This window comes from Acanthisitta chloris, unplaced genomic scaffold (assembly GCF_000695815.1).
Source record: "Acanthisitta chloris isolate BGI_N310 unplaced genomic scaffold, ASM69581v1 scaffold27954, whole genome shotgun sequence".
NCBI lineage: Eukaryota > Metazoa > Chordata > Aves > Passeriformes > Acanthisittidae > Acanthisitta > Acanthisitta chloris.
Window position 1 is genome coordinate 43,049 of NW_008671414.1, and position 12,190 is coordinate 55,238.

General features: G+C 40.6%; 1 protein-coding gene across 1 annotated transcript in view; it reads right to left on the reverse strand.

Annotated features, from left to right (window-relative positions):
* GAN (gigaxonin) overlaps positions 1-7,413 on the reverse strand; it is a gene marked incomplete at its 5' end in the record, with an annotated part of 14,207 nt that extends 6,794 nt beyond the window's left edge. The window contains 8 exons of the mRNA XM_009074092.1: positions 1,258-1,386; positions 1,868-2,004; positions 2,360-2,509; positions 3,606-3,718; positions 4,203-4,324; positions 5,208-5,425; positions 6,041-6,391; positions 7,299-7,413. Of these exons, the coding sequence (XP_009072340.1) occupies positions 1,258-1,386; positions 1,868-2,004; positions 2,360-2,509; positions 3,606-3,718; positions 4,203-4,324; positions 5,208-5,425; positions 6,041-6,391; positions 7,299-7,413 (1,335 nt within the window). The remainder of the gene's footprint in view (positions 1-1,257; positions 1,387-1,867; positions 2,005-2,359; positions 2,510-3,605; positions 3,719-4,202; positions 4,325-5,207; positions 5,426-6,040; positions 6,392-7,298) is intronic.
* Positions 7,414-12,190: the final 4,777 nt, after the last annotated feature.

Below are 12,190 nucleotides of genomic sequence, written 5' to 3' on the forward strand. Positions count from 1 at the left end.
AAAGACCTCTAAACATTCATAAACTTTTAGCATTTTCCCACCCCCACAGGGCTAGAAAACACTAGGGAGCATCAGCAGCAATAGCCTCTCATCTCTGCCTGCTTCTTATAACCACTTTAAAGGATGTTTTTCTTCAGCTTCATTTGATTATAGCTAGTTTAGACATCACTTTGAACAACACAGAAGACCTCTTCATACTGAAATTAAAGTCTCTTACAACCACATCTTGCAAGAAAATTATATAATGAATTTACATCTACTATTCTATTTTTGTGTGCTTTTATACAGGTCACTGTCAAATATCAGTCTTGATCTTCTAATAAGATGTGCTAATCTCCTCCACTGTCAACAAACTTTGAAACATCTGACCACAAAGTCTTTTTTCTTTTTTACTTTTTTTACTTTTTTACTTTTTGTAGTTTATAAAAGAGAATCATCCAATTTACAGTCATAGGCAAGAAAAGAGTTACTGAAGGAACCAAAGCTTGTCAGTAATGACTGGGGAATAAGGTGACTTTACAAAACATTCTGTCTAAGGTAACATTTTGAATAGTTATCACATGCAGTAAGGTGGATTCCACTGCCAGAGCCAAGAGATAACAAATGAAGCAAACGGAAGCAGATTCAAAACAAACAGGAGATTAAGCCACAGAATGTGTTGAGGTGGCTGTGGAATGTATAGCATCCATAGTGACTTTCCTATGGCAAAAGCCTACATGGGTGCCATTAGTTATAAATGCTCGGAACAAACATGCAGGAAATTTCTTATCTCTAGCCTAGAAATTCCCTAAGCTGCAATTCCCTGGATATGGGAGTGGATCATGAAGAAATATCCATGTATGCACATACATTCCTCCACAGAATCATGGAATTATTTAGGCTGGAAAAGACCTCTAATGAGCACTCACAAGGAGCCTTGGGCATGAGTGGGTGGGGGCAGCAGTACCCTGCACTTGGGGAAATTGCAGGGGAAGAACCACAAACTACCTGTATGATCAAGGTGCTTCTCCTGTTCAGAGGTATTCAAGAATTGAATGACATGGTGGCCCAGGGCTTTAGGCTTGGTATGTTAGAGGGAAAAGCCACAAAAGCAGAGGGACCTTCAATAACAGCCATACTGGGTCATAAAAAGTAAAATGAGCAGACATATATGGCACAGACCTAATATGCTTTGCAGTGCTGGAGCAAGGGTGTGGGAACAGGCAGATGACTCTGTAAGGTTATGTATTTTCCATGTTTATAGCTGCAGCCAGTTACCTTTTAAACTCATCATGATAAAATTCAGATTTGCATGTCACCATCTCACTGGCTTGACTGTCATCACGACTCCTGACCCCACCAAATACATATAGCTCAGAGGCAACTCCACAGGCCACTGCCCCAAACCTGAAAATCCAAATGAGAAAATATTAATGCAATGTATCAAAACCATTCCACACATCCTTCTGGACATTCTCTGGTTTTCACTAGTTCTTTATTTAAACACAATTTCCCTTCATATATATTCAACAAAACAAGTCCTGAGTATGAATTGTAATCACCTAATTCAGATCACAAAAGAAAAAACCAGCAAAATACTTATCTCTGAAAAGAATTCTGAAGTTCCAATTGAACTATAATTTCTAGTTTCCATTTTGCATCAGGGAATTATTGCTTGTAGCATCAGGAGTGTATTTCTACAAAATTTGTATTTATTGCTTGGATGCTTATCTTTTACTCAGCCACATGTTAACTACAGCCCACCATGGTTCAGAAAGACGTGGGGCAATTCCCAGGCTATCTTAAGGGATTCAGCAGAGAAAGGACATTTTCCTCTCCTCAGAGTGTTATACATAGCAGTCTAGTTCCCCCTTCCATTTTCCCTCACCTTCTCTCTTTGAGAGGACAGATTGCTGTCCACTGCTGAGTCCTGGGGTCATAACACTCCACAGATTCGAAGAGTTTTCCATAGGAGCCTCCTCCCATTGCATAGATTTTCTTCTTCATAGCTGCATAGCAGCCAATCTTATGGAGAAAAGAAAAAGTATATCTAAAATTGCCCTCAAATGCACAGCATCAAGAGATCAAAACTAACTATATACAAATGCACACAGAGATGCACTTGGGTTGCCAGTACCACGTGTCAAACAATGGCTAGCATAAAAAGTCTCAGCCATGGTTTTGTTTTGGTATATAAATTAGGAAGCTGCTCACTCTCATTTCATTTTAAGACTATTACAGCTTCTATTGAAGCAAACGGACAAAATATATTTTTATATATATATATATAGAGAGAGAGAGAGCGAGAGAGAGATATTTATACAATTCATTTATACTATTTAACGATAGGTAACACAATAACATACAAGGTAGTTCTTACCTTCCTAACCATGGTCAAGTCTGGCTGCTTGGTCCAGGTCCGGTTATAAATATCATAGCTCTCCATAGAGATGAGCTCCCTTTCACCATCCTCACCTCCCAGAATGTACAGAATTCCATCAATCTCTACCACGCCAAAATTATGTCGTGCCTAAGGAATATCAATACAGTCAACACTGCGAAATATTAATTCCATTATGAATAAATCAATAAGCTTTTTTTAAATAAGCATATCTGTCTGCAAAGTGGTATTGCTATTATGCCTGGGTTTTGCTTTGCTGGGTTTGGGGGGGGGTTATTTTAATGGTGAAGTCCTAAACTCCAGCCTAAGATTATTAATTTAATCAACTAAACAAAATAAAGGGTATGAAAAAAATAAACCAAAAAGCAGAGCAGCAGAAGCCAAAGAAACAGCAGAGAAATCTAAGAGCAGAGCTTGGCTGTGTTTCAGTTTGCACAGTGGTGGTCTCCACGATGAAAATGTTGCTTTCAGGTCTCTATAGCAGCCAAACTCAGACCCATTCTCTGTGCATTGGCAGCTCTTCTATTTGATATGTGTGAGCACAGCTACCCTCAGTCTCACAGCAAACATAATATATCATAGTCTGACTCTTAGTAAGCAGGAAACTTAATATATCATAACTACAAATGTGGCCAAAACTACATGCCTTTGCCAACCAGAGACTGCGAAGAGGAAGATCCTGTGGCAAATGATTTCTTAATAAACACCCTGTGCTGATTTAAGAAGATAAAACACAGGTGTATAAGGATATGTTTACAATAACAAGCTGCTACTTTCTGATGGAATGTGAGTATGAAGAAGGAAGCATTAACTCAAGCCAAACCTAAGTAAGTCTGTGCAAGCCAAGTTCTGTATGTTGGCCAGTCCTCTGTCCATCTTTTCTGCACAGTCCGATGCCCTTGTCCGTGTCAGAGTTCTCTTGTTTTAGAAGGCCAGTACACGCAGAACATTAAGCATACTATAGACTGATTCATTATGAAATTCCTGAAATTTTGGAGTTCATCCTTACAGCTAGCTCTTCACCAATTGTTTAGTGTTTCCAGATCCAGCAGTCAGCATCAGACCACAAGAACAACAACAGGATATAAACAGAAGTCAGTCTGCAGCATGATTCGAATGTGTAAGATGCAAGCGGCTGGAGATTGAGAATAAAATTTTGCAGAAGAAAAGGAACATTTTGCCAAAGTAAAAAACTTAAATCCCAACAGTTAGATAGAGATCTTGCCTCATGCATTGGTGGTAAGGAACTCCATGAATTGGTGTCTGGATCATATTTCTCTCCAGAGCTTAGCGTTCCCTTGTTTTCATCCTGACCACCAAGCACAAATAAAAATCCTTCTGTAAAACAAAATGTAACATGGTCTTAAGAACAGGACTCACACCTGTACACTGAGCAAGACAACGTGACTGGAGAGCTGTATCCTGGAATTGGCTAAGAGAATCAGACCAGTCACAGGTCAGACTCTGGACTGGAGAAGGTAAAGCACATACTTATATCTGACTCAAGTCTATCCCTGCAGATACTCTTCAACATATTCAGTGATGCAGCAACTAGATTTTACTTAAAACATGAAATACTCCTGGAGAGACAGATGTGGCAGATTCCCACAAAATATTGCAGGAATAGTGATTTTAAGACACTCAGATGACAGGGATTTTCACAGAATCAAGTAATGTTTTGGGCAGACAAAGGGGAAGCATCAAATTACCCCAGTGCAGTCAGTCTTAAAGAAAAATATATTATTCTCAGCTGTATCTCAGATTTTGAGGCACTGGTCAGTTTTCATAATATTGACTTTACAAATACAAAGTTCCCCTTTACCTGCTGACAATACTCCATGATTGATCCTTGGAATACTCATAGGAGCAAGTTCAATCCAGAGCTGTCTATTGGGATCATAAAGAGGACACATACACCGCATCACTGAGGTTGGTTTCCGTGATCTGAACACAGGGTGGGGAGGGAACAAACAAAAACAGAAAGACAAGACAGAGTTTTACGAGGTCACTGTTAACACCTTGTGTCCGAGGCTCGTTCCTCTTTTCATACGTGTTCATCACATGTGGCATTTCCCTGGTAAGGAGAAGATCCCCAAACCAAACATGTAAATTCAGTTTGTACAGACTGGAGACAAAAAGCTGATTCACTTTACTTCTACTGTAGCTGCCTGTAACATTTTTCCTGAACTTTGAACAAGTTAATAAGCACTGATAGAGAGTATTAGTAATGCCCGAGTACAGTGATCCACAAACTCATGTGCAAAGTGTTATTTGAGTAGTTTATTACACTGCTATAAAGAGCAAAATCTAAGCGCTACACTTCTTTGAAGAGGACAGAACCCTCCCCTCTGCTGCAGGGGGTACTCAAGGAAAGAAGGGGATTCTTGTGTGGAACAGGAACTTTCACCTGGTAGTTCAGATGCACCAAGAATTACCTATTTTTTTAATCGCAGCTGTTATCTAAAAAACCCAACAGTTCAAGTACAAGTTCATTACTTTTAAGTTTTGTTATAGATGCTTTTCAGACCATCAGAAAGGTGCTTTTTTTGTCTATTCAGTTAAAAACCCCAAACACTTACTGAACAAGCAACAACGCTACTCTAAGTCTACTACATGTTGAATGTCAGAAACAAAAATACTATTTATTGCTGAATCATTCCCAAAGGTATTTCAGGTGTGTCTGACCAACCTAAACCAAACTCAAATGATAGAGTAATAAGCAACAGGTGCACATATTCTCTCCACACAGTGTTACCAGACGTGCCACGAATGCTACACGCGGGCACTGGTTCCAGCTGTGGTATGTGTGATGTCACTCCATACTTACACTCGCTCTTCTCCCCCAACAGTCACGATGCACTCGGAGTAGCCTCGAGGCTTGAAGGAGGCCAACATGGCCTCTCCCTGCTGCGGTGGTGTCAGGGGGATGTTGTTGCATTCCTTGACGATCTCCCGTACCAGCGGCTCACTCATCATCTGCTCACGTAAATATGCTGCATCTAAGCCTGAAACCCACACTGCTGACATGACATCCTTCATGTGAACCTACACCCAGGGAGAAATGCCACAAAGTCACCCACGTTCCACAGAACAGCACTAAAGCACCTGTATAGACAGATGCTTCTATATTTATCAAAAACTCAAAAAGAGGTTTTGATATCCAGAAGTAACAAAAAACTATACAACACAACGTTACTAAGAATCATAGAATCACAGAATATTTGGAGTTAGAAGGGACCCATGAGGATTATCGAGTTCAGCTCTTGGTCCTCCATAGGACATCCCCAAGAATCACACCTCATGCCTGAGAGCAATGTCCAGGCACATGGTGTGAAAAGAAAAAGCATCAAGTCCTCAAAATTTCTCTACAAACATGCTACTTGCTTTCTCTGCACAAAAACAAGATTGTATCATCAAATGCCAAACAGTACTTTTCTTCTTAATGCCTATTAAGTAATAAAGGCAGCAGATGATATATCATCCAGACAGCTTTCACCCTTCCACTGCAATCCCATGGCCTGCATTTCAGGCAAAATTCAATTAATTCCCTAAGTACAAGATTAGTCCTGAGAGAAATGGATCTGTTTTAAGTCCCCACTGGGCAGAATAAACACTCCGATTTGCACCACACTCAAAATACAAACATTTGGATGTCCTGACCTTTCTGGATTCTGAATCATGAGAAATCCACCTAATCACTGCTTCAAAGACGTATCTTTCGTTTCCAACATTGAGCTTTTCCATCGACAGCACTTCTTTCAGTTTTTGAGGAGTCAGTTCCAAGAATTCCTCTGTGCTGCTGACATCTCGAAAGTGAGTTTCCAGATACTCTGAGGCAAGGTAGTGAACATGATGCAAACAATAGTGCAGTGCAAAGTCCCGAATACCAATACAGTTCTCAGCAGCTATGCAACCTTCTAAAAACTCACAGCAGAGAGTTTTTAAGTCTGTAAGCAGCAGGAGATCAGCTGCCTGTACCACATCTTGGATAGTTTCTTCATTTAGCCTGATCTGCAAGAATTAATTTAGAAGTTATAGCTACTATCACTCATTTGCTCCATGACATGCCTGCATTCATTACACTCATTCTCAGTGGCTGAAAAATAGAGTATTAATGCCAGTGTAAAAATTAGGAGAAACTGATACCACTGCTACCCATTTATAAATTAACACAGGGATGGAAAGGCATTTGCTTGACAGAAGGTGTCAGGCAGAATTTTGTGCCTGAAGTAATCAGCCATAAAATTGCTCATCTCATCTGGGAACATAAAATGAGTTTTGCTGTGATAAATAAATAATTCTTTTTAATGCATGTCCAGAAAAGAATTTCAAACCTTTTCTTTCTCTGCTGAAAGTTAAACTCATTCAGCAATCTCAACCTGGTCCCGAACAAACTGGACATACCAACTTTAATTCCTGCTAAGGCTCCTGGCACACAGTTCTGACAGGGCACTGTGCCAGCAACCAGAGGCCTGAGGGGTGGGCATGAGGGCAGTGAGGGAGGATGCCTGATGCACTGCAATGCTCAGGGATTGGGGTCTCACAATCTCTACTGCTACCAAACCAGTTGTCCTTCACAGCTGACAAAGATGACATGCTTTGGAGCAGGATACTGGAGGTAGCCAGTAGGAAGCAGCCAAACAAGGGGAGTTGTCCACATACTGGAGGCAACCAAATTTTAACCCAAGCATTTGATATTGACTCTAAGGGAGTCCTCCCCTGCTGCATGGTAAGAGCAGAGACAACTGCAGAGCCTACTGCCTCTATGTCACATGCACAGCCCCACTGTGATACATCACTCTGCAAGTTCTATCACAAAGCTGTAAACCTCACAGGTTTATTTCAGGATAGCAGTGTTAAAACCCAGGTTATTTTGCCAACTAGCCCAACTGCTGTCTACTTCTTTTTAATACCATACCTGCCCACTGAAGATGTAATCTAGTATCTCTTTCATGATATCAACAGATATCCCTTCGAGTTCAATCTTGTACGTTGAGCCATCATCCTTGGGAGGATTATAGTTCAATTTTGTTCTAAGAGAGGAGAAAAGAAAAGAGAGAAGCTCAAAACATGGGCAGTTTGCTCTCAGTTTCTGAAGAAACAAACACTAACTGTGGGACACTTTGAGCCACAACAGAGAGGTTAAAACCTTCCAATGTGATGAGAAAACTGTCTCTTGAATTATCATGAAAAGGATGTACATAGGTCTCTAATACTGCTCATCACATTTCCAAACTGAACAAATACCTTAGCCTTGCAAACTACCCAGGGCATCAAAGAGCCAAAGTATTTTTTATCCCAGCTCATTCATCACAAGCATTCAAAAACTTCACTCAGACCTTCCAACCGAAAGCAACTCTGCTGACAGATGAAACGCAAGAATTTGCTTTGATAATAACGGGAAAAAAACCCCAAAACAAAACAAAACTACATTTTACCAAGAAAGAAATAATTAGAGTGAGCAGATGTGATCAGAATATTCACTGGCAGCACAAATATTTGGACTGCATTACCATTCTGTGTAGTTTATGATGTTATCAGCCTAATGCTATGCCTGGCTGTCACCAAGCCATGCACTCACAGTTGCAGGAAACAGCCCATGTGCTGCTCAGCAGAGCTTTAAATATTCATCTATGGACACTTCACTTATGAGCAATTCCTTTAAAAATACCAGGAGCACTGGCATGTGCCTTTGAATAGCATGGAGGGGGACTAGGGGAAAAGAGGAGGAAATAATAATAACACAGCAGACACTTTGCTTTCCATCAGCTTTTACTGCAAACACTTTTTCCAGGCAAGACAACTTGCAGTGTTCAAAAGGGAGCAGCAAACAGCCACAAGAGCTAATAAAAGATAATTTTGAACATCTCTGTTCCACACTTTAGGCAGTGAAGAATACATTATAGACAGGCCAGAAAAGTTGTTTCACTAGCTTTGCGTATATATAGATATCTATGTCTCTATCATAGCACATAAAACTAAAAGTCTTAAAAACATTTTGACATTTATTTAAATAGATTCTTAGACAGAATGAGATCCTTAATGTGAAAAGCTGAGACTTTGCTAAGCTGAAAGTGCACAGTTTGTTTCAATCTTCTGCTATCCGGGTTCATACTACGTAAATACATAAATAGGACTTAGCTAAGGGCAGATTCTGCTTCACTTACTCATATTGGAATAAATTAGTCTCTCGCAAAATAAACTGTAACTCACATCAAATAACCCCCTAGTCTATAAGGAGCTATTTTTAAGTGTGAATAAGGATGGTAATTTTAGCCCTTTAGTTAATCATATTTGTGGTCTTGTCTGCACATCACTTGTCTGAGCCGCAGAACACCCGGGAGATAACGGCGCTCGGGGCTGAGGCTAAGCTGCCTCACTCCTGTGCATACAGCACCTCACACAAGCTGCAGTACAAATAACAACAACAACATCGGATGGATTAGGAAATTGTTTCTTTCCTAACACTTGGAAGGAGATTAGGAAAATTCTGTGACTCCCACTAAAGCGCGTGCTGCAATAGCAGACGCTGATTTACAACCTGCCAGTTGGAAACTTCTAACCCAAGTGTACATCTCCAGAAATACGTGCAACGTGTTCCTAACTCATGCCATCCCTGCCCATGTGGAATGTGCATTTTTTGCGTCCATGAGCTCCAAACGAGTCACAGAGCACATACACACAGTAATATGCATCTTCAACTCTAACACAGAGCAAAGTCTTCTTTACATGCATTTCAACCCTATCCAAACTACTACAATTTTACTACGACTACTAGCTCAATTTACACTGAAGTTCTGGGTTTCTTGGTTTGTAATGAATGATGCATCTTATTTCCTGTGATGAAACTGTTTTCTTTTAATTCAATATCAAATGTATGAAGGCTTGCAGTGCCTGGCTTCCTTCAGCAGAAAAGACAGTTGGATGACACATGGCTCTCACACATATTGGGTAGCTGTTAGTAGCTGGTATGGTCGAGTACACAGCAGTATCTAGTCAGAACCTGGGTAGTCCAACACATTGTGGGGTTTAAAACAGGTCCAAGACATAGAATAAACATGTTGATGCCAGCACTAATGGGGAGATTAGAGAAAGGACTAGTGCTATTTATCACTAACTTTCATCTTGGCATCACCTGTACACACCCAAGCTAAATCACCTCATTGCGTGGACTTTACACTGACGCCTCCTGGTAACAAGAAAGTGTTGTTCAGAGTTTTTGGGTCTTATCAGGCTAGATGTTCTAATTACTGTGTACATTTTCAGGCATCAACAGTTGTTAACCTGAAAAGAAATGAGCCAGCCACTGATGCAAGCCCAAAACACAAAAGCAAAAAGAAAAATAACCTTGAGAACAAATCCAGTGTTTTCAAAGTTACAGACACTCGAATGTAGGCAAACATTCACCTTATGTAACTGCATCCGAGTTTAGACTAAGCTTTGTTCCTATCATCTGTCATAAGAAGCAGTAGTTATCCATCTGTCACATTATTTTGTCAGTTAATAAACTGCAAGGTTATTTATTATAGTCCAAAGGTTCCTGAGCTATGACACGAGAGCCGTTCCCAAACACAGCTGGAGGTACTCCTTGTCACTCATGTCAAGCACTGCAGGACAGCTACTGGCTGTTGGGAAGAGGGGAGGGAAAATATGATCCAAGGACATATTATAACCAGGTTTGTGGCTGGAAAAGTTTAAGAAATAAAATTGTAAGCCTAATGGAAGGCAAACTGAAGGAGGAGAGAAAAGTAGGAGGCATGTAAGCAGAGGGCAAGGAGCCATGTCTCTGCTTGCACCACCCAGCACCAGCTGTGACCTGCACCCACACCTCACCAGCTAACTGAGGCCTGGGCATCCCTCTCAACACACACACAGAAAATCAAAGTTTCAAAACACTTATGTTCCCAGTTCTGAAAGACAGAGTGGGCAGCACATGGACAAACACTTAACCCTGTCTCTCTATTAAATTTCACTTTAGAAGACAAGTTACTAGCTAGGTTGAAGCAGAGGCTTTCCAATCTGTCAGCATCCCAGATGGAGGATGCTTTCTTTGCACCACACTCTTCCTCAGGGTGGTTTATTCAGCCTGTGATTTGTGTGGCTGAAAGCTGCAAGTGGGAAGCAGCAACCCAAGGTGCAGAGATGCACCAGCTGCAGCACAGCTGCTCCCAACACATGCATGTGACAGCTTCCTACTGTGCACAACATTTCAAATTACTTTAAAAGCACTCTAAGCTGCCAAGCCATAGCAGAAGAGGCTGCCTCAGTCTTCATTCAGAAGACTAGAAGATCAAGATTTAGAAGGAAGTAACCCCCCACCCAACCAGAAAACCCTTCAGCTGGGAGCAGAGCACAACTGAAACACACACAGTGCTGAGGGAAACGAGGCAACTTCTCCATCCTGTTTTCTCAAATAATTCAATTTTGAGCAGCTTGACTCTGTACATGTTTTAAAACAATACTTCCATTTTTAATTAGGATCATCACTGAAACTTGACATTATTTCCAGTAACACAAAGAGTGTTCTATAAATGCTCAACATTCACCCCCAACCTCTTGTACCTCATCAGGAAAACTGCTTGGCACACACTACACCTTGAGCAACTGGCACAAGAACAACTGGGTTGATGCTGTGTTTTGATGTTGTCTGTGTGACAAATTTAGAATTTGTTCTTCCACATCACTTAAGGAATACAATCCTAATGAGTCATCTCAAATGACACTATGTAAGGCAGAATGAGGGAAAAAAATTCCAGTACCTCTTCTGTATGTGTAAGCAATATGAGCAAGGTGAATCGTTACAATGCAAACACGGGCTTAAGAACAGATGTTGGTATTGCCAGAGTGGCAATTCACATCTAATGCCATAAACCAGATTCAAATTATAAACAAATAATAAACAAACACAAACAAAAAGCAAAAGCAAATGAACAGGTCCATTAATACTGTCCACAGTCCTTCTTAAGACTAAGGTGGATCTTCCAACTTACCTGTCATTTTAAAAGAGCTAAACAGAGAAAAACACAACCAGACTTCCAACCTTACAGCCAAGTCCTTATGAGAGTACCATTGTGGGACAGTAAAGATACACAAGAAGCACACTGCAGAAGAGTCCATGTGTCTGAACACTTGGTTTGCTTACATCTTTCACTTGGAAAGTTTACAGAAGAGGAATAATCATTTTTAAAACCTACAACAAACAAAACAACAAACACAATGAAAATCCAAACAAAGAACTCAGCCATCACTGGTAACACTTGCTTCCCTGAGTCACACACAATTCTGTGGGAACTTTTTTATCTTTGTAAACTGTTAAGAAAAGATAACTGATGTGTTTTTACAATGGTGACAGAAGTTATAAAGAGAACAACAGCACAACTACTGGAATGCTTTAATCCTCAGAGTACTGGTATGTTGGTACCTAAACAGGTAAAGAAAACACCTGTCTGCAAAGACTGCACCTATGAGAATGCTCCAGACCACGCTCACCTCAGGCAGGTTTATGATATTTACAGTAAACAGCAATTGAAAAATCTGGGAAACAAAGCACAGACACTTTGGGTTCGATGCTTTGCAACACAAAACTTTTACCTGCTCTCACGTCACCGCGCTGCATTTCGCTGACCTACTTAGGCAGCCATAGCAGAGTGTCAGGAACCAAACTGCAGGAGACAAGAGGCAAACACCTGTCTTTTGGAAAGGAGTTGTCTTTCCAAATTAATGATTTTTTTCTCCAGATTAACCATAAGGGCAAGCCTACACAAGCTTTGCCAGTATTGCCACACCAGCAAACCTTACTACTGAAGTAGC